The 25,954-nt window shown below is 42.6% G+C and overlaps 3 protein-coding genes across 21 annotated transcripts in view; 2 read left to right on the top strand and 1 right to left on the bottom strand.

The window, feature by feature from the left end:
• The window catches only part of LOC1275493 (probable G-protein coupled receptor CG31760), a 75,531-nt gene extending 55,532 nt beyond the window's left edge, over positions 1-19,999 (top strand). For 14 of the 19 annotated variants that reach the window (XM_061660548.1, XM_061660543.1, XM_061660539.1 and 11 more), the window contains 3 exons: positions 747-2,499; positions 9,541-9,956; positions 14,928-19,999. In XM_061660548.1, the coding sequence (XP_061516532.1) occupies positions 747-834 (88 nt within the window). In that variant the 3' untranslated portion in view covers positions 835-2,499; positions 9,541-9,956; positions 14,928-19,999. The remainder of the gene's footprint in view (positions 1-746; positions 2,500-9,540; positions 9,957-14,927) is intronic. The other 5 variants (XM_061660547.1, XM_061660535.1, XM_061660554.1 and 2 more) reach the window with 5 other exon arrangements.
• A 2,990-nt stretch (positions 20,000-22,989) lies between these two features.
• On the top strand, positions 22,990-24,031 carry LOC1275491 (uncharacterized). Its single transcript, XM_314739.5, has 3 exons — positions 22,990-23,163; positions 23,336-23,518; positions 23,604-24,031. Exons 1-3 carry the CDS (start codon positions 23,115-23,117, stop codon positions 23,819-23,821), a joined length of 450 nt encoding a protein of 149 aa, XP_314739.5. The 5' UTR covers positions 22,990-23,114; the 3' UTR covers positions 23,822-24,031.
• A 19-nt stretch (positions 24,032-24,050) lies between these two features.
• On the bottom strand, positions 24,051-25,239 carry LOC1275490 (uncharacterized). Its single transcript, XM_314738.4, has 2 exons — positions 24,968-25,239; positions 24,051-24,747 (listed from the first exon to the last, which is right to left on the bottom strand). The coding sequence occupies exons 1-2, from the start codon at positions 25,038-25,040 to the stop codon at positions 24,344-24,346; spliced, it is 477 nt and encodes a 158-aa protein (XP_314738.3). The 5' UTR covers positions 25,041-25,239; the 3' UTR covers positions 24,051-24,343.
• Positions 25,240-25,954: the final 715 nt, after the last annotated feature.

Below are 25,954 nucleotides of genomic sequence, written 5' to 3'. Positions count from 1 at the left end.
GGTAATTGATCCCTTGAGAAAATTCTGAGTTTCATATTTAAGAGCTGTAAACCTATCGTTTACATAAACATATAATTTATTTGCTTATAATATCATTGGTTTAGTTTTATTCAACGGCCCAAAAACGACACATTGCTTTTAATCATATTTATTTTGTACAAATTGGGTTCGTTTATCTTGTTTAGTTTATAATTTCCAAACTAATAAATTATGTTCAAATACATCTTTTGAGTAATGCAAAAATGTTTTTAATAACTTTTTGTCCACATTTTTTGTAAAAAGATGTAAAAAAAGATTAATTGTTAATAACCAATCATGACAGTTAATAAATAATCACCAGTTAACATTAAATTTTCGTTTCACATTTGAACACAAAGATTACCACAGTTTGAAATATATCGTTATGATGTGTTTATAGTTTGCCCAATTTGTTTTCATTAGCGTTGATGGGTTAAAAGTTTTGTTTTGTTAATTTTATTTGGCAGCAATCAACAAAATTTGATTACAGTCGAATCGAATAATGCAGCATGCATGCACCGACACAACGTGATAAAAATGATTTCATCCGCAGTGGCCGACCTGCTTTGAAGTTGTTCGCTACGTGCCCGAGTTAAGCAATCTCGGGTGCCGCCACACTTCCACTATACACGACGGGACGGTGGCTTGTTTTCGTTGCTTTATTTGCTTAATTTTCTCACCCATCGTTTTACCACCCTCCCTTTCTGCTTTCTTCTACCACACCGCAGCTTTACAGCGCAACCGACCACTACCACCACCACCACCAGTACGAGCACCGCGGCAAACAACAGCAGTGGGCTGACCGAGAAGGTATGACAAGGCAACCGAGATGGACAAGCAGGAATGGACGGTAGCAACCCTGCCAGCCCGTACCATTCATCGTCCAATTCTGCCACGTACACGGCAACGGACAGTACGAACCATGCCGGCTACAGCATCAACTACAGCGTCACCCAACCGGGCTGGGGGAAGCCTAGCACTGGCAAAAACGCACACCAGCCCGGTTTCAATCTCAACAGCATCAACAACAACAGCAACAACAACTGCAACCGTAGCAGTAATAGCGGCAGCAACGCAAACAGCCGCCCGTGCACCTCCCGCCACCAACCGGCGGTGGCTGCCACTAGCAACGATCACGATAACTGCAATAATAATCAAAGCAAGCTATCGTCAGTGCAACCGGCCGGTACGATCGTGAAGGGGGCGCCCCTGGAGGAGCCCGATAATCGACTGAACAACAACCACATCGTGCCAGCACCGGCAGGACCATCACCGGTCCCGTCCTCGCTGCCATCGCCGTCCGCTTCGAGCAGAAGCGTGCCGAGGACGGAGGACATCTCTATCGGGGCCGCCGATTGCACGACAACCGTCGATACGACGACCGATACGAGCACACACACCACCAGCGATACCATCGATCAGCGGCTGCCCGTGTACGTATGAGATGGGTGGCGGGGGCTGGTTGAGACCGGAGGCAGACGGTGAAGATGAAACCGGGCCCAACCGCTACTCGAGATATAACCCCCATAACGCTTCGCTATTGTTGTAACCCCACTTCATCCTCCAACCCCCGTGTTGTAGTGTTGCGGACAGCGTGAGTGATGTGCAGGACGCCCTCCGCACCAAACAAAAAAGGAGGGACAGAACATAAATCCTTCAGCAACAACACGACGGGCGCGCATTAAATATGGCCGAAGCAAGAACAGCGACCCGGTTTCGCAACATTCCTCGGCACCCAGAGGCACCAGAGCGCGCGCACACACACCCCCCACCGCACAAGCACGTGATAATGAAGAGAAACAAGTGACACGATGTCAAGCGAATTACATTACCAGCCATCCTGAGCCAATGGTTGCAAATTCTCCTGGCATTTGCCAAGTGTTTTTTTTTTTGTACCACACCACTGTCCGCTGGTGGCAGCAGCGGCTACCATTACGCGCTGACGCGGTAAGAGAGTGTGCGTGCGTGTATGTGTGTGTGTGTGCCTGTTGGGGTTTTTTTGCGTGTTTGTTATTACTGCCAACTACCGTCTGTTATGCTTGTTATCTGTGTATCCGGCCGACTGACGAGGGGGCCGGACCACGGACCATTTCTCCCTCTACCGCGGGACTGGTGGTGGTCATGTTTTATGCTTAAGTTTTCACGCTTCTCCCGCCCTCCAGTGCACTGGAGGCAAGTGAGTGAGACACAGAGAGAGAGACAGAGACTCCGTGACAAGGGGAACGTGTTTGCTGTAGCTAGGCAGCAGCTAGGATGATCTGTTGTTCTTCACCGCTGTCGTTGTTTAGTTTGGTGCGCCGTACCACCGTGCAACGGGAGAAGGAAAACTGACACCCGGGACGATGATTTATGCTGCGTGCTGCGCGGGAAAGCGGACCACGGCACGGACATTGATGGAGAGCGATCCCGCCTCACAACAGCAGCAGCAGCAGCAGCACTTGCAAAGAACCGAAGCCGTAACGTACGCGTCTCGTCTCAAATGTAAGTAGTGATAGCAAGTAGCAAAATTTGAATAATCCCAACATAGAACCGGGGCACAAACGCAAGCGACAATTCGTTCACTGAAAGAGGGAATTTGATCGCAATGTAGTTTGGGTTTCGCATGTAACCAAAACATAAATTTTGTCGTCTAACAATGCAATGCCGAAGTTCTTACACTTGTTTCAAGCGAAATTTACAGGGTTTTCCCGGGGGTTCTCATAGTTGTGGGACACTTCCTAGACTCTTTCACATTGGAAGTGAACTTCATACGTTGTAAATTGAACTCTATGGCACCCTTTTTGGACAGTCTCGTCGGAAATTCCTATTGGATTTGTCCATCAAGAGTACTAGAGAGTCCAATTCCCATTACAATAAGTTTATTTCATGTAAGAAAGATTCAATCAAAGTATCCCACAGCTATGAGAACTCCTGGAAAACCCTGTATGCATAGTAAAAAGTACATTTTAGTTTAACATTTTATGCAAATCTTTTTTTAAATAAAAAGAAAGTTGCCTTTTCTACTTTTCCACGAATAATTAGCAACAGAAACTGGTAGCAAATCGTCTGATTGTTGTAATATAACAATATATTTAAAACTTACTAGAAAAAACTGATACCAGTGACAGGCAATATTAGGCAATAGATTAACGAGTGAGATGTAGCTGTTCGTCAGAGTGGAATGGCTTAAAAGTATAAAAGCTTCTTGAAACAATAACTAGTTTTTGGTAACTGACAAGAGTTTAAAGTAGCTTCTCATCGGCTTGAACTGGGTTGAAAGATTAAAAGTAACTAAAACAAGTAACTTGCTATGAGTTATTTGTAATAACTAAAACTTCTTCTTCTTTGGCACAACAACCATTGTCGGTCACTAGGCTGCTTATACCACAATTGGGCTTGGCTGTCAGTGCCTTATTAGTTGCCTTATTACCCGTAGCAGGATAGTTCTAGGACAGTCCTACGTATGGGCGGGCACGGTCCATTCACGACTTGAACCCATGACAGGCATGTTGTTCAGTCGTACGACTTAGTTAACGACTGCACCAAGAGACCGAAACAAGTTATGAGGAAATCGTTAAAAAAAATTATCAAAATTGAATGGGAAAATGTGTCAAAATTGCCTAGTTTAATATAATTAGCTGAAAATAACTAAAGCTTGGTTAATTTGGAAATGGGGCACTTTGTTTGAACTATAGTGGCGCTCCCTATGGACAAAAATGGAAACTTTGGACAACTTTGTTGAGAAAACACTACACTTTGCCAAATTTGCATGCAATTTGCTTACTCTTGCTCCAAGATATTTGACATTTGAGCAGAAGCGAGAGAAGCGAAAACTGATTGTGCACAATTGATCTGCTTAATCAATAAGTGTCATCTCGGAAGCTGGCAAAACGGTAAAGTTTTCGAACTAAATCGACTGCTGCACGAGTGATTTAAAAGTACAAGAAGACACAAACGTCTGGACGGAGTGGAACTGTGAAGCAAAACTGCGATTGATAGTCGTTCGGAAAATCCTGCATAACCCAAACACCTCGGACTACGATTTGGCCAAATATCTTAATGTCGGCTGCTCTGCTGTACAGCGAATACGATTTTGCCGATAAAATCGCTTGTATAAGAAAGAATGGCATAAGAAACGAATTTAGACGTTTATTAGGTCTCATGATGGTTCAGGATGGCCAAATCATAGCCTGATCTAGCATAGTAAGCACTTGCAAGAATTGCACAGCGATAAAGGTGTGAAATTCATATTAGTAATCCAGAATCCACCAAAATGCCACAATTTGGCCTAATAAATAATTAGATAAAACTAGAGACTAGACTAATTATAACTAGAGACATCATACAAATGAAGAATCAGTGGAATTAACTGGCCAGAACAGTGACTAAATCAGCTGTGCACCAGTTGATGGGAGGCGTTAACAAAAAAATGCAAAAATGTCTTCGTTAAGCCGAAGAATTTTTTTTTTCATATGTTATTGAAATACATTAACTAAACCTATGATTCATTCAAACTTTTTTTTTTCAAAAATAATAATGGGATAAAAGATACAGAGAATACAAAGTGCCCCATTTCTAAATAATCTAAGCCTTAGTTTAATTCCACTGATCCTCAGGAAAATGTGGTATTATTTGACTAGTTATTTCCATTTTTTTGGAAACTAGTTAATTATTTATAGTAAAATAACTATTTATGTTTTACCAGTTACAACAAAACATTCCAACCTCTACTTTCAACACCGCTTGGTTAAGCAAATTGTTTCTTATTTTCTTTATCACCCCGGATTGTAGTCCGTATAGCCCTGCCATCAGCCATTAAATTGAGCTGCTTATTTATGACATATTGGTTTACCCCAATAAAGCAGTATAGTCCGTACTACTTACAGTCGGGAGTTTGACGCTTGTTGCTATGTCCTACCCTTCGACGAATGTTGCACAAAACCATTCTTCTTTACGATATCTTAACTAAGGTAAATCGTAAAACCCCGCCAAACCACATTCAATTAATCTAACAAATTGAAGTATTTCTCTCCAAATACGTGTTTTACAAACAATCAAACATTTACCTTTATTGTATATCCTAATAACTGTTTTGGCACATATTAAATACTCCCTAAAATCGATTTAAGTATAAAAATTCATTTAACAACGCCCAATTTATCGTAAGCGCAGTTAATTTGGCAAAAAATGAGAAACCTTTGCGTTAAAGACAATTAAAACAATAAACTAGACACTTCTATATAACATTCAAAGTGAAAAGTGACAAACATTCAAACACAAGCATTGACATAAAATTTCCTGCCGTTCTAAAAACAAGCCATTATGTAGTCCAAAAGTTTGAGATAAAATTTTAATTATTTATTTTAATACAACATATCAAAATAAATACAACAAAATAGTTTAGGTAGGTTAAGGCGCAAATTACTATAATTTGTACAAAACTTTTAATCACCCTTCTGAAGCCAACGATGGCGTCCAATACATTGTTGCGATTCCTTGGCGTAACTCTCTCGCCACAGTCTAACACGCGCCAACCGTTTGAACAATTTGAATAATTGCCCTCAGGACGGCTCGGCACGCTGCCGCTTAGCTGAACCGTGGCTAAAAAGGGTACGGTTGAACAAACATTGCACGCAAATGGATGGCAGAGGCTACGCGTGGGTGACCTGTGTAGTACGACATTTAAAAAAATGAGAGTGAACACAAAACAGAAGGAGGATACTCTGCCACCTCCACCTCAAAGAAAGCGACCGCCAGTCAAAGTGGGATGACGGAAACCTCGAAATGGACCGGAAACTTGACCAAGACAAACCCTCCGAGTCCGTCGGGAGATTAAAGGATTTTTCAACACACACACTACTTATGCACGATGGGACTCTCTTAACGTGTGTGTGTTCACGGTGCACGGTGATGCTGATGGGAAATTACAGACACGTTATGGTTGAATTTATTTGTCCTCGGTTCACTGGACGGTACTGAAGGGGTCCCCGTTGTAGGGTAGAAGGGCCCAGGAATGCATGTACACATCCTCGCAGGTCCGAGCACACACGCCAGTTGGGGCACCACTTGTCAGATGCACAAATAGATTACAGTGCAGCTCGCAGTGAAGGGTAGAAGGATGCTGGTAGCTGGGGAACGTCAGAGAAAGATGCGGTAGGGGTCGGTCTATTTTTGTAAGGAAATAAAAAAGAACATCCTTCTGCGATTCGAGGACAGACTGGCCAGGAATGAAGGGCAATGGTAGGATAATGAAGCTTTAAATTAAAGAGCTCGCCTTGATTATCCAGCTGGTGAAGCCTTTGCTGCACGTTGAGAAGTGTGGTCCGTTGTTACGGTTTAAGTGTGGTTCGCCCGGCAGGTGTGCACTTAGTCGTAGTGAGGATAATTAAAATGGTTTCTACATTTAGCCTGCTTCAAAATTTAATGAAGTGCTATTTGGTCAAATAGAGCCCGAAGACACGATGCTGTTGTACCATTTCAGTTGAAATAATAACACATTTTCACGGAGGTGTTGGGCAACTAAACACGCCTTGTTAGTTGATGCAATATTGTTGTGTCAAAATCACTGTTAATGAATTTACATTCAGAAACGAATGAACTTGAGTAAAATCATTCTCGGTGAGAGGGCATCTACGACATAGTCAAAAGATTCTTCGAACAATTTGGAATTCCATTGTGGTTCTGTCTTGTTGTGCTTTACCTTCTATGTGGATATTGTACAGATGAACACTGGTTCAAATTTCATCGCAATTTCGTTTTAATTTCAGTACATATTCAATAGCTGAGGAGATGTGATTAATCTACCTTTTTCATGCAGTCAATACTCGACTTGAAGGGTTGCCGGGCTTCTCTTTTTATCCCAATGCTGCGGGACCCTTTCGTGAATCTTTCTTAAACAATGCCAAGATTGTAGCATTATGCTAGAAAACGTAGGGGTTTGTCGATCGTTAAACTCTTCTGAATCGTTAATCTCTTCAGACGACATTGATTCTCAGGCGAATCGTCCTATTTTAACATTGATAAGAGTATTATTCAGTTGCTTGTAGTTATCAATAGTTCTAGGAAGCCTTTACAGACAAGCATATGACTATGTCATCCATCAATTACTTTACGTAAAAATTTTACGCCATTTTCGACCCCCACCCCCTATAGTTTAACAAGCTGTAACCGTTGACCCTTTGAATTGGATTGGTATTACACGTGTTTCTAGCGTTACAGATGAATCTCGTGCCATTTGCTTCGAATCGCGTGTCGTCACCTGCGAATCGCATGCCACTATCATCAAATGCGTATCTTTACAATCGAATGCGTGCCACTGGAATGCAACGTTACTGATTACTGACGTTACGGAATGCTTACGATCCTTTGATAAGTTTATTCTTCCATCCGTCCGTGGTAACCAAATTCCGTCGTGGGTTCAATCCTCTTATGAACCGGCCCCCCTAGCAATGACGGAAAATGGCGCTACAACCGCTTTGCGGTCCTGGCCTGCCTCAGAAGTGTCTAAAACCGCTCACAGTCTCGCGTCTTCGTCTACCCATCCGTTATCCCGGCCTTAATGGCGGACGTCTCCACGCCATCCTGCCACCTCAATTAAGGCCTACCACCTACCTCCTCTGTCCTTGTGAACGGCCTAAAAAGACTTTACGGGCTGGGTCGTCCAGTTCCATGCGTACAACATGGCTAATCCACCGGAGCCTGGCGAGCTTGATACGCTGCACGACAGTGAGGTCGCCGTACAACTCGTATAGGTCTTCATTATAACAGCTCCTCCATTGTCCTTCCACACATACGGGGCCAAGTATCCTTCTGAGCATCTTCCTCTCGAATGCTTCTAAGAGGGTTTTGTCAGATTTGGACAGTGTCCATGTCTCAGAGGCGTATGTGAGTACCGGTACTATATAGGTACTGTATAGCTTCGCCAAGCTTCGTCCGTCGCGACAGGTTCTTTGAGGTGAACTAATTTTTCAGGCTGTAGAAAGACCAGTTGGCAGCCAGCATCCTTGCGCTACCATGCTATTGTCGTTGCTGACCTTTGACCCAAGATAGGTGAATTCTGGGACGACTTCAAAAGTACGTCACGCCTACATAGGTTTCGATTATTTATAGGTAGAACCGCTGGTGTTAAATTGCTTATACCTCGTATTAATTTCTTGGATGTCTTAAATGTCTTAAATCCTAAGCTCTACTTCATAATCATAAGTTCATAAGCTCTTAAGTAGCCAGTCTTCCCAGTAAATTGTTTATTATGGAATATGAGTAAAACTATTATTTAGTTGCTTATAATGAAGCATTATGCAAGGGAAGCTAGTCTATTATTGAATGTGCAACAATTTCGAATTGTTTGATAAAAGTAACTACGTCACGGTGATCGATTTACGACATTCTAGCATTTCCTTTTTGAATCATACCCGAATTTATAGTCAACAAAATACTAACATACATACACCCTTATCTTAATGATTACCGAGAACGATTTAATCCAAACCTCCCCTGAAATCATGAATCGTGTGCCTTTTTTGCTGCTATTTCAATCAATCAACCTAACTGACCAAGCGGCTGGTGGATCATAAAACTGTAGACGTTTTATTCGTGCATCATGCAACGATAAATTTATACGACTGTATGCAATAAAATCGGTCGGTTTGTTCTCTTTCTCTTCCCCATGGCCGTTTATACATTGATTGGGACATTCTCCAAAAAAAAAAAGGAAACAGCCGAATGTATTCTGAAACCCATTAAATCCGTTTGACGCTGACGATAGCAGATTCGATTATTTAATGTTATTGATTTACTAGCCCAATAGGCCACGACCAAAGACCATTGTGGAAGTTCGATTGGTAGAAGTGATTTTTCTATCGAAATTTTGACATTATTTATGTAACATAAAAATACTATCTATTAGGTATCAGGATAATCCTTACACCTACACCTCTTATCACTTCTGACTACTCGAAACAAACCGAAAGTTACACAACAACTGCAACCCAACCCACAGCTGCAATCAAAACGCAATTTAAATAATTACAATTCCAATGTAACACCAACCACTGGCCACACCATACCGGCGTGCTGGGCGTGGTGTTTTGCTGGATTGACCATCATCCCACCCGGGGACCAATCCAACCGCCCAACAACGCAACGGGCAACTTCCCCCAGGGGGAAACCCTGCTCAAATGGTGTGGTGCTGTTTTTGAAAATTGTTACTTCATCGCTTTAGAATTATTGTCACCTCGGCTTCGTTGTTGGCCTCCCAAAAAGGGTGAGTGCGAGTTTTGTTTGACGTACGAAATGCTCCGCTCTCACCCACTCGAAAAGACACACACACACACACGTACAGAACTTTTCTTTCGTGTCCACTTTTCCCTCCCGTGGAATAGTCCCTTCGCTGTTGATTAGTTGCAAACTAGTTACGTTGTGTACGTTGTTGCTGCTCCTTTCTGTGTGCTGTGTGCTGTGTTTGCCGTTAGTTACAAACTCGTGCTTTATGCCATGTTTTACATGAAGCCTTTTCTCTCGCCATCCGCTTTCTTCTTCCTGCAGGCTACAAAAGTGCCGGGAGAATGCTAACAAGTGTTACGGAATTATGGTCGACGGTTCGTCACCCCGGTCCCCGGCGGCGGCATTTGCTCAACAACCGACCCTTTCCCAATAGCTACACCCACCGGTTCGGCAGTACAGCAGTAAGGTGAAGCCGACGGTGAAGTGACCGTAAATGAATCAAAAGTGAACAATATCAACTGGGAAGCTGGGAGAAGGTGGTTGGCGAAACACGGCACAGCAAATGCTGCTCTGCTGGAATGTTTTGTTCTGTTCCCCCCGTCCTAGCGATCCTGCTTCCGGGAGAAGAGGGGCAGAACACAAGCGAATCCCAGAACCATCCCGGAAACACAGGAAAGGACACAGCTGCAGTATCGCGCCAGGATGGGCCGGGAAAACGAGAAAACTTTCCCATCAACGTGAGTATCATCATCAATCAAACTAATTAAAATTTAAATTACCAACCAGACCAGGGCATACTGGGCAATGGGGGGGACCAGACAGCAGCACCGATACTCGACGGGTGTCACAGTCGCCCATCTGTGTACCTGTTGGCAGCGGCTGCGTCCGCAGTCTAGGGACCGGGTTTGAGAATTGGACCATCGATCGACCAAATCGCCTCTAAGATTGTTGCCCAGCCCGCTCCGATGAGCGCTTGTTGCAGTCGTGGAGTTGGATGACTTGGCTCATCGGGATTATCTGCCGGAATTTTGTAGGGATATCACTCATCCGTATATTAAAAGCAATCGAGCCAAATCCGTTCTGATGAATCGTAAAAGAGAGAGAGAGAAAAAGTATAGTCAACCAAGAAGCAGCGACAGGGATTCTAGCATTCCACGAATTATGGTAGCGATACCAGACACTAATAGGCAGCGTAAAAGCTTCCCACTCTGCTGCGCGTACTTAATAACGTCGCAAGTGCAATCATTCATAGTACTTGGTGCATACTCCGCCACACTCCAATTGTGTCCGCGTTGTTTGTCCACTCCATCATCGTGCATAACCCACACAGCGGAATTCGGAGGATTACTTCGTGGTTAACCGTGCGGGATACGCTTGTCACAACCCTTGACACAATCTGTCCTTAACAGTGTGTCAGCTACGGTTGCGTTTGCGGCGAATCGTACTATCGCTGTACTATTTTTTTTTTACTGCCTTTCTGTTTCAATAACGGTCGTTCTGTGGCTCTACAGGTGGTTTCCCGGGTCCAATACGATGAAATCAATCTATAGCCGTGCCGGACTGACAAATATCGATACAGTGCATAATATGGTGCAGGATATGCGATACCATCGAGGCGGGATTGTCATGTGTAATGAAAATTATGCAAATTCAAGCAATCATTATCAACCCCGACCCGATGCATAATGTGCATCATCAGTGTTGCTAATCATGTGCATTTGATCATCCTGAATGCATTCAGCGCGGTTGGTTATAATCAGAATGGTTTTTTTTCTTTTGTTGAAACATCTGGCGTTCAAAAACGCCTGTAATGCAATCAACTTTTGTTTGTAAAGCTGTGCCTTTTGGGTCGATTGTATGACTGAATACGATATGTTTCTTTAACAAATATTGGGGTTTCATTTAAAAATGATCTTATTTTCCCATCCATAATGCCACTTCAGACGATTCCATGGCCCAGTTCTTAGCAGTTTTCATTTAACAAACAATAGTTTTCATTTATTTAAAGTTGATGTCACAAGAAGAGAGCAACAAAAAAGCCATATTACAGTCGAAGTTAAAGGGCTTTGTGCTAAAATCCCTTTAATGTGCTTTCGTAAGGCTCAACTTTAAGGCAAATAACTCTAAAGGCCGATTTTGATGCTGAAAAATATTACTTGGGTAGTTGGGGTATCTTTCTTCGATAAATCCCAACTATCAACCACGGCCAGAGAAAGATTATATTTGATTGTTGGTATACTGTATGCAGAGCCGTAGCGTGGTATGGTGGCGCCCTTGGCAAAAATATATACACGGCGCCCTCTTTCCTCTACTTGGCGTAACATCCAACGCGGACATGACGGCGGACATGGGAGTTATTGAGAACCACGCAGTTGGACTACCCTAGTCCTTGCTACGGGGGACGGTCCATTCTAGAATTGAACCCATGAACTGTACCACAGTACCACCATACCCAGCTTTGCTCAGAGACGCCCTGAATGATGTTACATCGTGCAATTGTATTATGGACCTTGGCGGTGACCAATCCGGCCAATACTACGCTACGGGCCTGACTGTGTGTTTCATGCGCCATGAACCAATTTTGTCTATCGTTCACAATTTTTCATTGTCTTAAATGTTTCTAACTTTGTAACTATACACTCATCAAATTCAGGAACGCTTTTCTTTACGATGTAATTACGTTTAAACCAATACGGAAGCGACCAAGAAAATGTAGTTTAGAGTAGACCAAGTGGAAAAACGATTTGCTGCTCATACCATCGATAACATAAGAATAACATGCTTCTCACCCTTCTCACAACCAGCAATAACTCTCCTACATATACCCATTATAAATATGCATTACATCAACATTTTAACGCCTTACTGTACTGTGCCCAGACGCGATCATCCCCATGCATCACAACAAACACCACAATCCACAACACACACACATTTTCGCTCGAAAAAGTTGTGCTTTTAACTTCTCTGTTCCGGGTTTTCACACGCCCAAACCAACAAACAATTCCATTGTTATGAATCCCAAACTTCCCGGAACAGATCCCCGAAACAAAAAAAAAACCCCGCCCCGTACCTTACTCGTACCTCAAAACATGGCATACAGTTCAATACAACCCGTCAAAGAGGATGAGTTTTCATTAAATTCCACTCACGCGTGGTATCCGCAATGCCCCGCAAAAAGTTGTTGTGCCTCTTTCCCTCTGTTTCCGTTTGGTTCGGAAATCAAAACCACCCTTCGCCGGGGGGATTGCCCGGAGGTGATTTTTCGGAGGTTTTCGGAAGCTTCAACGAATCGGCGCCGATACGCAAAATCCGGATACCATCAGGGCGGCTCAAGTTGCCATATACCGTCTTCCACTGTGCGTGTGTGTGTGTGTACGTGAGTTATTTTTTTTTTTTGGTTTTGTATTGCTGTAGACTTCATTTAGCCTCCAGCTCGGCACGGTCCAATTTGGTTCAAATTCCCTGGTAAAGCTGTAATCGGATTAAAAGGTTACTCAAGCCTTAATGCTCCCGATAGTGCTCCCGAAAGAAAGGGGCAGGAGAGAACCTAACGGGTTGTTTGAGGCTGAGCCGTGCTTATAGCAACGTTCAACCGAATGGCTCAGAGATTTTGGTATTAAGCGGCAGGGCCCCGAGAACCAATTAGAAGGTTTTTACAGCGATGGGCACTTCCGGCAACTCGTTGCGTGCCCGCAACACGTACAAACGATATTAAGATCTTGTTTAATTTAAACTCGTGCGTATGACTTGACACTACAAGCTTTGCACCACTCTTTCGGCGTACGTTTAAAAAGGAAAGCTGCTACAAGTTTACTTTTATTGAACTTACAGAAATCGCGATGTAAAAGAAGCGATGTATCTGTCTTGTTAACGTCATTTCATAATGCGATGGCGTCTGTTTGAACTTTTTCTTCCATTTTTTGATCCGTTTGGGATTTGAAGAGCTTAGGGGGAAACAGATGAGCACTTTAGACCTTCACTTACACATGCCCTTCTCTTGTGGAGGATGGAGAGACATACAATTTTAATGAAACGATCTACATTAATGTTTAATCATCTCTGCTTGTTGCAAACCGTACTTTCCTCCTCAGTTATAATTGTTTTACATCTGCTGATTATGATGTGTAATTAAGGCAGGATACACATTCATACCGTGAGCAAATCTAACCTTTGGAATTTATTTAATTGGAGGTTTGTCTTTTTTTTAACGAGTTCATTCACATTCAAGAGTATTTAGAAAACAATTAATACAGGGTTTTGCCTAGCCAATCCGGCATCGTCAAAGTGTTATCGGTCGCCGTAAATACTGTTTTCGGACGACGTAAACCCTCAATTGGGCTCTGTCATTCCTATTCGGGTCTTGTAAAGTATGAATCTGGCATAGTACAGAATGAAAGCCGCCTACTCTTGAAGGTGTCAAATCGGTAGCTCCAGTGTGTTTGATCGTCCAATGTGGTCAACAACAGAAAAAATCCAGAATTATTACTGTAATGTAACACGACCTTTTGGGCAGGTCTGCTGGTACAGTCGTCAACTCGTACGACTTAACAACATGCCCGTCATGGGTTCAAGCCCCGAATAGACCGTGCCCTCATACGTAGAACTGACTATCCTGCTATGGTAACAATACAGGGTTTTCGAGGATTATTTATATTGTATGCCTGAACGAATCTACAACTCGCTGAACATGTCTATATAATCCTCGAAAACCCTGTTATAGACTCTTTCAGCGAAATATAGGCTGGTATTGTTGAATCCGTTCGTAGCGGCGGCGTACGTCCCGACACTCATTTTCTTAACGTACTAGATGGTTGCTACAGTTATTCACCGCGGCGTTGTAGGAGCGGGCTCAAGAAATGTGTTGCCATCCCTAAAATTTCATGTGAGCGCCGTACGTTCCCGCTACGAACGGATTCAATAATACCAGCCATAGAATTGTTCGGAAGTAGGCGTTGACATGTTCAGCGATTCTGTAGTGTTGTCATTTGTTTTGTTTACACCCTGTGCCGCAACGTTTAATTTTTCATTCGTAAATGTCCTAAAAGTAGCTAATAATCATTCCCCAAGCTGTTGAATACATGAATTAGTTGAAACAAACATATTTTTTCGAAAACCGTTTGTTTACCTTCTGATGAGAATGATCCAAGCTGCAGTCCAAGGGGTACAAAAGTGACAGCTCTACAGTATAACCGAACATGTCAACGCCTACTTCCGAACAATTCTATATCTCGCTGAATGAGTCTATTATATGCCTGAACGAATCTACAACTCGCTGAACATGTCTATATAATCCTCGATAGCCCTGTAAGTCACTGAAAAGCCAAAGCTCACTTCACTAGAGTTGGTACAAGGCAGGCCTTGACCGACAACGGTTGTTGTGCCAAAGAAGAAGAAGAATAGGACCTTTATAGCTGGTTAGACTAACAACTGTTGTAAGTAACATATTTTTTTAAATCATTTCCTTTTTTAGTACTTTTCCTTGTGATGTCTCTTTTCGGTCTATGAATCAATCCGATCGCTGAACCTATTCCGCTTTTTAATCGGCTTTTCTTGTCATTTCTAGAATAAATGACATCCCATTAATAGAAGAAGTTACATTAACCTTCTGATGCGCTTGATTTTCACTCCAGAATTATTACCATACCATCTACTGCTTAAGTGAATCTCATCTCTTTTCCTTCATTTGCTCTCCTCGATTTTCACAGAATAAGGCATTACACTGAAGAGACAAGCGGAAAGCAACAGCAGCAGCATTAATGCACTGAAGGCAAAAATTATGACGACACTCAATTCAGTTACTATAACCCCGAGGTAATGCAGAGCCGAGGCCGTTTTTTCCAACCAATTCGTTCGTTTCACGCAATACATTTCAATTTCCTTCTCCAAACGCCACCATCAAGAAATAGTAGAAGGGAAGGCACCCATCAATCCGCAGGCTCTAACCAGCGTCAACGGTGAAGGGAAAACATCGGATACACCCTTGCTTGTGCATTACTGGAGCTGGACGGATAAATCGATGTTGAGATAGCGACTCCTATTCCCACCATCCACTGGCGGGGGGAGGCAACTAGAAAAGGTCATTTAATTTCCTACGAAGCAGGTTAGTTGGCGGAGTGATGTTGTTGTTGAACTTGCCAAAAAAAGAAAAGCAGTTCGATCTTGTCCATCTCGGTCTGTTGTAATGAGTTTTGTCGGACGACATTGGTGAAAGCATAGTAGATGTAGAAGAAGAGTGTCGTAGTGTCATTCATAGGATGAAAGCTCCCAAAATACCTTTTTTGTCCAGTGCGATGAGTGCGTTTTGAAATGTAGCCAATCTCGGGTAGAGAGAGAGAGAGAGAGAGAGAGAGAGAGAGATAGAGAGAGCGAAAGAGATAAAAATCACTTACCACGCCCCACTAGGTTAGGAGTTGCGTCTATTCCTGCAGCTCGGAGCCACCACCGCAAACGGCAAACGACACACGCGTCAACACTGCGCGCTCCATAGAATCCATGCGATTCTTGGTAATTTCCAAAGCAACGTGTGGGCGCTTGGGTGGCAAAAAAAAGAGCGCACGGAAAAACAATGCAGCATAGTGATTTCCCTACCATGCTCGCTATAAATAGCGCGGTAGCTCCAGAATGCAGCCCTGGATATGTCGACCCACATGGAAGGACGAGCAGTTGCAGTCCCAGCCAGCACCGAACCCAATCGCGCACCGATAGAGAGATGACGATGATGATGATGATGATGATGATGGTGATGATGTGGAGAAGATGAAACCCCAACAGGAAGCACACAGTGAGACTGCCCAAGACTAGGGGAGAGAACGAAAAAAATAACAAAAATAACACTAACATGCACCCAACACACACTATCGTCCTCGACAACGGGACAGTATTGATTGCGAACCGTTCTGATAGAAAGAGGATGAATGAACAAAAAAAAGAAGGCATCACCCTCTGGTGTCATACGCACGTGCACGGGGGTTTCGCAATTATTTTTCGCACTTTTTGTTCGATTTCCCACTGCTGCTTGTCGGTGGATGGCAAAGTTTTGATTTCATTTCGAGCCAGCTCGAGCGGAAGGCATGAACCACGCTTATGGCAAACATTGAGCAATGTTTCTTTCTTTTTCGTCTGCCTGCTTGCTCTCGTTTCCGCTGCGCACCTGTTGTTTATCAAAACAGCTTGTAACGTTGTGTTTAGATTTTCGGTCTATATTCGGACCAGCAAGGCTTGTCAATTATTTCGATGACATTTTACCTACAGGAAACGAACAACCGGTGAACATAGTGCAGCATAAAGTGCTGAAATTACGTCACCTATCTTAAAGATAAGTGCTCAATGTCTAAAAGTGAGCATTCTGGATGGAGAAAGGAAAGCACAAACACAAAACAACCAAAAATGCTCTACTCAAAAATAATCAAAAACAATGCCACTGACACTGAACTTTTAGTGTGATTGTTAATAGAATAATGAATGTACATGACACAGAAACAGAACAAAAAACATTAAAGAAAAGAGGAAATAAGATTAAAAGACTACATAGAAGAGAGAAACGCGACATCGCACACGTTACAATATACAAACAATCGTTCAATGTGTTTAGGAAAAATCTATTTAGAAACGCATCTAAGATGTTAATAAGAAACGTAAAATTAAAATGAAAAAAAAACAAACAAACAAAACAGACGAGAAAGATAAAGTGTGGTAAGGTAAAATAATCGATAGAACAATATACTTAAAAAAGAAAAAAACAAAGCTGTACGAAAAATATAACTAGACGAGGTGAACGTTACACAATGCAAGCAAGCATTCCCTTAGAGAGAAAAGAAAAGCAAAAAAAGAAACGGAAAACAACTGAAAAACAACTAGAACAATGCAGCAGCGAAAAGCAGAAGAATGTGTTTACTACTAGTGCTAAATAGCTAAATGGTGAGTGTTAAAACTTCAACTGTATAACAGTTTCAATTACAAGCATCTATTCACATCTATCGTTCCGTTTTGAGCATCGTGTCGATATATATGTATGTATAATGATCATTTAAATGCATACACAAACACATACATACATACACGTAAAGTTACACAAACACACACGCACGTACTGAGAAGGAAAAGAGAGAGAGAAAGACGAGAGAGTAAATAGAACGAGAGTATAACAGAATGGCGTTTTAGTACACTCATTTCAAATGATCAGTTTACACATATTTTGCAGTTTAAGATGTAATTTCTATTTTTATACACATCAAGTGGTTGTTATTATTTAATTTTTGTTGTTGTTTAACTACATTTTAACTACTAATTACTAGGATTTATTTTTTTCCAATTGGAAGCATATCATTCCTGTTTCTTTGTTTCATCATTCCTGTACTAATAACTGGAAAGAACAACCGCCAAACGTGGTTTTGTTTCAAATTTTCCATCACTTTCCCCCACCACGCCCCACCGATCTCGGTTTATTTCTTGCAACCACAACCTCTCCTTCTCCCCTTGCAGCCCCCAAAGGGGAAAAAGCGCGGGTGCACGAGGCAGTGGCAAGTACCTCCCCTCGAACATCAACATCGAACAGCAACATGTTTGGAAGCAACCGCGTACCACTACTGCTGTCACCATACTGTGTATGCTGGGCCCATTGTATGGCATGCCAAGGACGTGGAAAGTCGGAGCCAACGGATTTTTTCGAACCATTTTCCCTCCCTGCTTCATGCCGTGGGCTTGGCTTCTCCCTTTTCTTCTCCCCCTTTACCAGCGCGTTCCAGTGTGCTTGCGCTCACACTCAGTAGCAGCAGCAGTAGCAGCTGTATAATTTACTGAGTTCCGATGAAAATACCTGCGTTTTGGCAACTATTTATCCCCGTTCCGACTCGTTGACGGAATGGCGTGTACATCAATTTTATCATCCCTCGCAACACAACAATCCAGCTTTGGAGGTTTGTTGCTCTTTGTCACCCTCTCGCCCCTCAGCTTAATTGAAGGGGAAAGGGTTTGTGCTTCTAACGAACGCATTTAGAACTTGTGTCCCAACGTGTGCAGGATAAGCAACGACACACATAAAGCATACAGCTTCCCGGCATGCAGGTTTTCGGTTGCTTGCTTCAAAGTTTCCGAAATTCCAACAGTTTCTGCAAGACATACATACACTGGCAAAAAAAAAAAAACGCATGTGAAGCAAAGGTAAAGGGGAAGAAAAGGGACCTCTGGTGTACAGCAGCGATCGCATCCGGTCCGGAGCCTAAACAGGGCCGAACGCCAACCAAACATCACCGCCACAGTGCCCGCCCCATCGTTGAGGAGTCGTGTGGGGCGATGATGCGAGAAAGTCATATGAAAATTTGGGAAAACAAACAAAGCGCTTCCACACAGTGTGAACACAGCGTTGGAAACGGGTTTGAAGCTTGCCGATTGGCGGACAATGTCTTCTGTTTTGCTGTTGAAGCAGTGTTCTTGTGTTTAATTTTGTTGGCAGTTATTTATTTTAGTGTTCCATGTGTATCAACCTAAGTTATATCGCTTGTGAAAAGAATAATACAATGAAAAGGCATTGAAAAGAGAACATCTGCTGGAAAGAGTAAAAGTGAATAAAAAGAAAAGAAAACCCAAACTAGAAAATACAACAAACAACAGGAAGGAAAGGTGCTTGAGATAAAAGAACAACATACACAAACAACATAAGACAGCAAAAGGATACAAACACAAAGAACAAAAAACGCTAACAAAATGTACACAAAACAAAAAACAAACACACATATTCACCTTAGTAGGTAAGGCTGCAAAACATACAAAACAATAGAACTGTGTATTAACTGTGGCTGCTGCCAGCTATACTAGTGACAATGGTATGTGTGTTTTTGTTCCGTTGTTACTTCTCATACTAACAGTACTTCGGGCGCGGGTCAAATCCGTATGAATATTTGTGAATATATGTGAAGGGGGCAGACAGTGTTTAACTTTTAAGAACAATGCGTTTTTTGATTTGTTTTATATAATATATAAATCATCAACAACAAAAACAACAGCAGCAGAGAGACAAAACATAAATGTTTAGCAAATGAAGAAGAGAAAATGAAACAGACAAATAACATGTTCTACAATCAGAATAATCTTTACACCCTTCGCCCTTGTTGCTATCAGTGTGGAGGGAGGAAAATAAAATAAATCGACATTTTGTTTTAAACTATCACAATTAAAATCACACTTTTCCCGATTCAATCTCCATTTTATCGCTATCATCGCTAACCTGCAGGCACTGTACGGCTGGCGTACTGTTTTGCTAAAAAAACGCGGAAAACTCCACCAAAACGGTGACGATGAAGAGAGTAACCCTGCCACTTTTACCAGGAAAAAAACACACACACATAAACACAAGCTGCGTGTGCTAGTTTATTCAAATAAGATTTAAATAAAAGCCGGAAGAAGAAAAATAGAAATAATAAACAGATAATATAAACACATAAATAAACACAAACTGCAAAACATACAAGAAGTAAATCCCGAAAACTCCGAAACGGATGTTAGCAGTTAAACGTACATAACCCATACACGTCTGTCCCACTGTCGTCACTCTTTTACTCTGTATTCGACGTATAAAAAGAGAAGCAAAAGAAACGTAGATTTTGTGGATCACTGTTACCGCTAAAGCAAACAAAGTGTAAAACAAACAAACACGACAACAAAACAGCAGAGCAGCAGAACAAATAAAACCTAAATGATATAAACAAAAAACGAAAATAACTTCCCCTCAAGTGTGTAAACTATATTTGTACAATAAATTCTAAAACCTATAAGAATGTAACGGTGGTGTTTTTGTTTTAGAATTCTTTCTCTGCCTTCGTGTTTCGCCCACCGTTCGGGTTCGTTCTGGGGAATGAAGATTGATGTTCACGAGTAGAACAATGTATGTAACTTGGTCTAGTAACGCCACGTAACGCTGTCAGTTGCCCAGTGTCGCCACAAGCAGTGATCTTCAACTGATCTCGGTTTTGGAAGTAGTCCTGAAGCCATAAAGATCCTGGAACTGGCACTGAACTCATACCAGTCGTAGTATTTTTTAGTTTGTTTATGTTTATAGAGACTTTGAGTCAATTGACTTCAATAGCCTCTTTTAATAATTTAATTAATTCTACACTTAAAATCTAACATTCTTCTTTATACCTTATCTTACAGCTTAAATTACCTTATATCGGGTAGTCTCGGTTTACGTAAATCTATTATCTGTTGATTTTATTTTTAAAAAATTGTCTGTTACAAATGTGGTTTTGGTTAGAGTTCTTTATAAAGGTAAGTACAGTAGAACGTCGATTATCCGGGGGCGGATTAACTGGCGGGCGGCTTAACCTTGCGCATGAATGTGACAGCTCTTCAAACGTACGGCGAAAGTTTGCAGCGATAATCAATTGGGCAACCAGTTTTTTGTGCAGCTCTGTAGTGTCTAGTGGTATTTTCGAAATTCATTTTTGTTCATGAACAGTTGTTAAACCTATAGTTATTGATTTAAATAATATTCTACTAACGATTAATCGATTGATTCAAGGTGAATTAAACATAAAACTAGTGAATTTTACAATTTTTATACGACATTGACATTTTTTGGTCCATTATCCGTGCAAATCGATTAACCGGCAACCGTCCGATCCCGAGCTGCCCGGATAATCGACCGTCTACTGTAATACGAAGGAATTTTAAAAGTGTGCGCTCCCTGTCTACTGTCGCTGTCTGGTGAGAGGATAGTTTGGTCCAATTTGCAGATGATGCGTTCTGTAGTGTAACCATGGCATTCGGTTAACACTTTGACCGCCAGCCTGACGTCACAGTTTTTGAGTGAGCACGTAGCGCATGGCAAGAGAGCGATGAGAGCGACAGTTTCTCGTGCGATTGTTATCACTCTTTTGTTTCATTGCGATAAGCGGCGTAGCACATGTCGTTCTCGTTTTCTCTTTCCTACCTCATTCGTTCTCAAGAGAGTCACTGAGCGTCAGATGCAAAGCTGAACGGTGAGCAAAACCGTCATGCGAATTTATATGACACGGCGCTTAAAGTGTTAAGATGTGGCGGACAGTGATGTCGACGCCACAGAAACTGCATAGGCGTCATCCATCAATTACGTAACGCAACAATATCATATTTTCTACCCCATCGCCCATAGCAGGATAATCAGTCTTACGTATGGTGGCATGGTCTATACTTGGGGCTTGAACCCATGACGGACATGTTGTTAAATCGTACGAGTTGACTACTGTACCACGAGACGATCCCACATTTCATACCAGTCTATATTTTCGTTTCGTCTGAAATTGCGAGTCCAGCAGTCTGTCCATTTCGCAAACGAACAGGGTTTTCCCAAACATGTTATTTTAACCATTTTACGACTCCTTCCCTTACTCTCGCCCCCAATAATAATTCTCCTTACACTGATTCTACCTTAATTTTACCTCCAACGTGATCCCAAGCGCCACAGATTAAGCTTAAACGACTGGAAAATTGAATATCCATAGAAAAAAAATGAAAGCTTCACAGCTTTATTGGTTTGATCAATAGATGGCGTATTAAAACTGATTATTATATTGCTATCCTTTTCTTGCAATGTGTTTCGGCATGTTTCATCTTATCATGACCTATATAGCCTTCTAACTTTCTGAGCAAAAGTCTATATGAATGGTCGTGTGGTCAGATACGTGGGTATCAACACCAACGACCATTACTCAAATCTCATTTGCTTCAGTGCTGGTGGTTACCATTGGAGTTTAGTATTTAAACAATCGTATCGCCGTTCTAGTTCTAGCGATGCATAACTTCAATGCGAAACCATACAACAGTACAGAGGAAATGAGAAAGCTCTCCTCCAAGCGATGAAGCTCAGCTGGTTGGGGTATCCCACCAACAGATAGCGCCACCAGCTTTTTTGCTATTTTTAGAATGCATGAGTCGTTTGCCGTCTGCTAAACGAAGTCTTTCTATATTCCGTTTAGGTAGAGAACTTGAGTCGTTTAGAAGCCGTTTAGTGGTCGTTTAGTGGATTTGTGGCACTTGGGATGTTCCCAATCTCATGGTACATAATTTGTGACGATATTTTTTATATGGGCGCAATGGATAAAAATGCACTCGAACACACAAATGTATTGAATTCGCTTCACATTCACTAAAAAAACTGTACCGGTCACGCTCTAACCACCGAGCATTACCTCAGCTGCCCAAAGGCTTACTGAAGAAAGGGCGCTTGAGTGGCTGCCTGCCATTATTTCTCCCAACGTTAAGGTTAAACAAATACGATAAAACTGTGCCCGAACAGAATGACTGCATCGGCCACGATACAACAGAAGCAGAAGCAATATAAGAAAGCACGTGAGCAACAGGTGTTTGACTCGTTTTTTGGTGGTCACTGTAAGCACGCTTTGTAAACAATCAACGCACTGTGGTCAGCGTGCATGGAGCTCTGCGGTCATGCGTGTTTTACATTTTAAAAAATAGTATTCCAAAGGATTGAATTTTAGATATCTATTTTATTTCATGAAAAGCTAAAGCTCATTCTTTTTAAAATTGTGTTACCAATTTGATAAAAAAAATAAGAAAACTACACAACTGAGTGGTATTTCCAGAGCATTTAGACGATATTATTTGGACAATTTCAGGATAAGAAACTCTCACGATTATTTTGAAGCATTTTATTGAACTTTTTGTATTCATATGTATCCTAAAAATCAAATTAAAATAAATTGTTACAAAAAATAAACTTTAAAAATTCTAAATCCTGAACTGTCAAACTCTTATGACCACTGTCGCGCCCAGCTCACCGTCATCATTCCTGCAGGTGTGTGATCGTTTGTTTACAGCCACAAATCTCAAGCAAAGCATTTTCTCAATTACTTTACCACCTTATCGCCTTTCAGTATTCATTAAGCTTCCCAACGAAAATGAAAACATTAGTTAATGTGTTACTCGTCACACTAAGCATCGGTTCCGGTAAGTTCTCCACCGCAAAGAAGGAAGCGAAATCGGGGCACCCCTGCCAATCGCAATTCAGGGACGCCCGCCTAATGGGAGTGGCCCGCCCGACACTCAATTACGCACTGCCCACATATAGACCATGCTAACCACCTAAAAACCCGTTTGTTCCCCGTTTGTGTTTATGCAGCCGCTGCCATCCGGTGCTACCAGTGTTCCTCGCAAACTGATCCGAAGGGAGTCGACAACTGTGGCGCGTACAAGGCGTTCAACAAGACGCAAAACATTGCGATCGAGTGCAACAGCGATGAGTCGCACATGCCCGGCTCGTTCTGCATGAAGGTGGTGCACCAGAGCCCGCGAGGATTCATCTGTAAGTGCAGCCGGCCGAAAGGGGGGGGGATGCATCTTGGGGATTCGTTTAACCAAAAAGGCTCCTTCATTTTGCTCTTTTCCAGGGGATGGCCGATGGCGTCAGGTCATCCGGCAGTGTGCGTCCGTCTCGGAGACGGGTGTTACCGGAGTGTGCAACTGGGGTGTGTACGAGAACGGTGTGTACTGGGAGGAGTGCTACTGCGTGGAGGACGAGTGTAACGGAGCACCGGGTTTGAAAGCCACCTCCTTTACCGCCCTGTGCCTTGCCGTGTTGCTGTTGGTGGCTAAAATTGTATCGTAGGCGCTTATTACCCCTGTGGGTATACTGCGTTCCCTTCATTCCATCCGTGTCTCCGTGGTGAGCTTGCTGCAGCTAAGGAACTGTTTCCGTCCATATGAGAATATCATGCATAACATTCCGCCTGTAGATTGTGAATTGTAAGTTTTAACGTTAACTGACGATTTTTTATACACAAAAACGATCAATAAAAGGTACAATTGTAGTAAATAACCGCTTCTGCGTGGGTTCGTTAGTTTTAATTAAAAAAGTTTATTTATTCATTTTATAAACTTATCGTCAGACTAAACAGACACAAAAATGCACCTCGAATACTGACGGGAGATTCAATACACGGACGGAATGTAGTTAAGCTTCGGAAGTATCGTCGTTGCCTTTCCATTTCTCTTTTGCTTGCGCTTGACTGCTCTCTCTCTCTCTCCCTCGCTCGCTCGCTCTCTATATCGGCTAAAGGCTACAGCTGAATAAGGCTCCTATGGCGTGCAAAATTACACTCTATTTCCCCACATCCAAGCAGGCATTGCTCTAAACGAGACGGAAGAGGCGAACCTTCGAGAGGATCAGAGCAAGCAACGATGCACCCAGCAACAGTAGCCCGGCCGGACCGTGCAACGAACCTGCATTGCAACCGTCCTTGCTGTTGCAGGTACAGTACTCCATGAAGATGTTGTACGTGCCGCTGCGCATCAGGCAGAACCGCTCGTCACCCTCGATGCCGGGCTCGCCCATAAACGCACAGCTGCGGAAGTATCGCCACTCGCCGTTAACCTTCTGCCGAATCTTGCGGCACATCGTGGCCTGTGCCTCGGGCAGATGCTCCTTTCGTTCTACCTGCTTGCAGTCCGTGATCGAGAGCGTACTGTTGTCGAACGGGTCCGCACACTTTGGGTCGGAATCGGAGCGACACTCCCAGCATTTGATGGCCAGTCCTGTGCGGGGTAAGTGTTAAATTGAATTAATACATTTTAATTGTACGATCGTTCGAGTGGGACTTGATCCTTAAGCGTCAACATTTTAAATTGAGCATTAACAGCTATAGAGACTATAAATTGTAGCTTCTTTCAACAAATCAATCGGGCCCATCTGACAACGAACGGTACGGTTACCAGCGCAGGTAGACAGGTGAAGCTGATCGTAAACAATACACACCCTTTTGGACGCCGAAACTCAGCAGCACCACCACCAGACTGCACGCGATGAAGTAAACACTTCGGGATTGCATCGTAGCTATTTGATGTTGTATTTGCTTTATTGCTAACACGACGAAAAACACTTTCACAGTGTCGTTGAGGCAATAAGATCGTTTAAAAACACTACACTTAACATTAAAATAAGGCACCGAGGAATGAGGCTGATTGATTCGCGTTTCGAAAACAATTTGGACGGCAGATGATGCGATCAGTTTGACAGCGCCCTCCGTGTTTACAGTGTCTGGTTCAAAGTTGTCATACGTCTGTCAATGTATCGACGGGTAGGGGAAATTCAAATCGCTTTTGAATGTTTCTGTGTACTGGCAACTAAGAACAGGCAGACGGTCTGCTCTGCCCTAGCTCTACCGGCCGCACCCTTAGCATCGGTAATTAGGGTGGTGGCAACGCTCATCCGTTGCGATTTTATCGGACGAAATTTATATGGGCCGTGGCAACGCTGATCGGATGCAATTTTATCGAACGAAATTTATATGGGATATGACAGATAACGTCGGTCGTGCGATTCGTCTCCCGACGTTACAGGGTTTTCCGATAGTACTCAAGACTGCGGGACAATTTGATGAATCAGCGGGAATCAATCGCAAGACTGCGGAACGATACGTGAAAACGTTGACGATAGCGGGATCTGCGGTTGTGTATGAAGATTTACGAGATATCGATGATGTCGATATCGGCCAATCGATCTGCAAAATACCTAGAATTGGACTGATCTAATCACGTGAGCAGAATTCAAAACAGTGGAAAAGATTACAAGTAGGCGATGACGATCTAGAGACACTACAACAGTTTTACTATTGAATTTATCTTCGAACCGTCTAAAGTAGTCTAATACATCCTTGTCGGGACTTGTACAGCCCATCGACAGCTTAAATCCAACCCGATCGAACAAATTAGGTTCTCGGATAATAACTGGTACCATCATGTG

The sequence above is a fragment of the Anopheles gambiae genome, chromosome 3, assembly GCF_943734735.2.
Source record: "Anopheles gambiae chromosome 3, idAnoGambNW_F1_1, whole genome shotgun sequence".
NCBI classification, from domain to species: Eukaryota; Metazoa; Arthropoda; class Insecta; order Diptera; family Culicidae; genus Anopheles; species Anopheles gambiae.
Note: the sequence above shows the minus strand (reverse complement) of the source record. Positions and strands in the feature narration are given on the sequence as shown.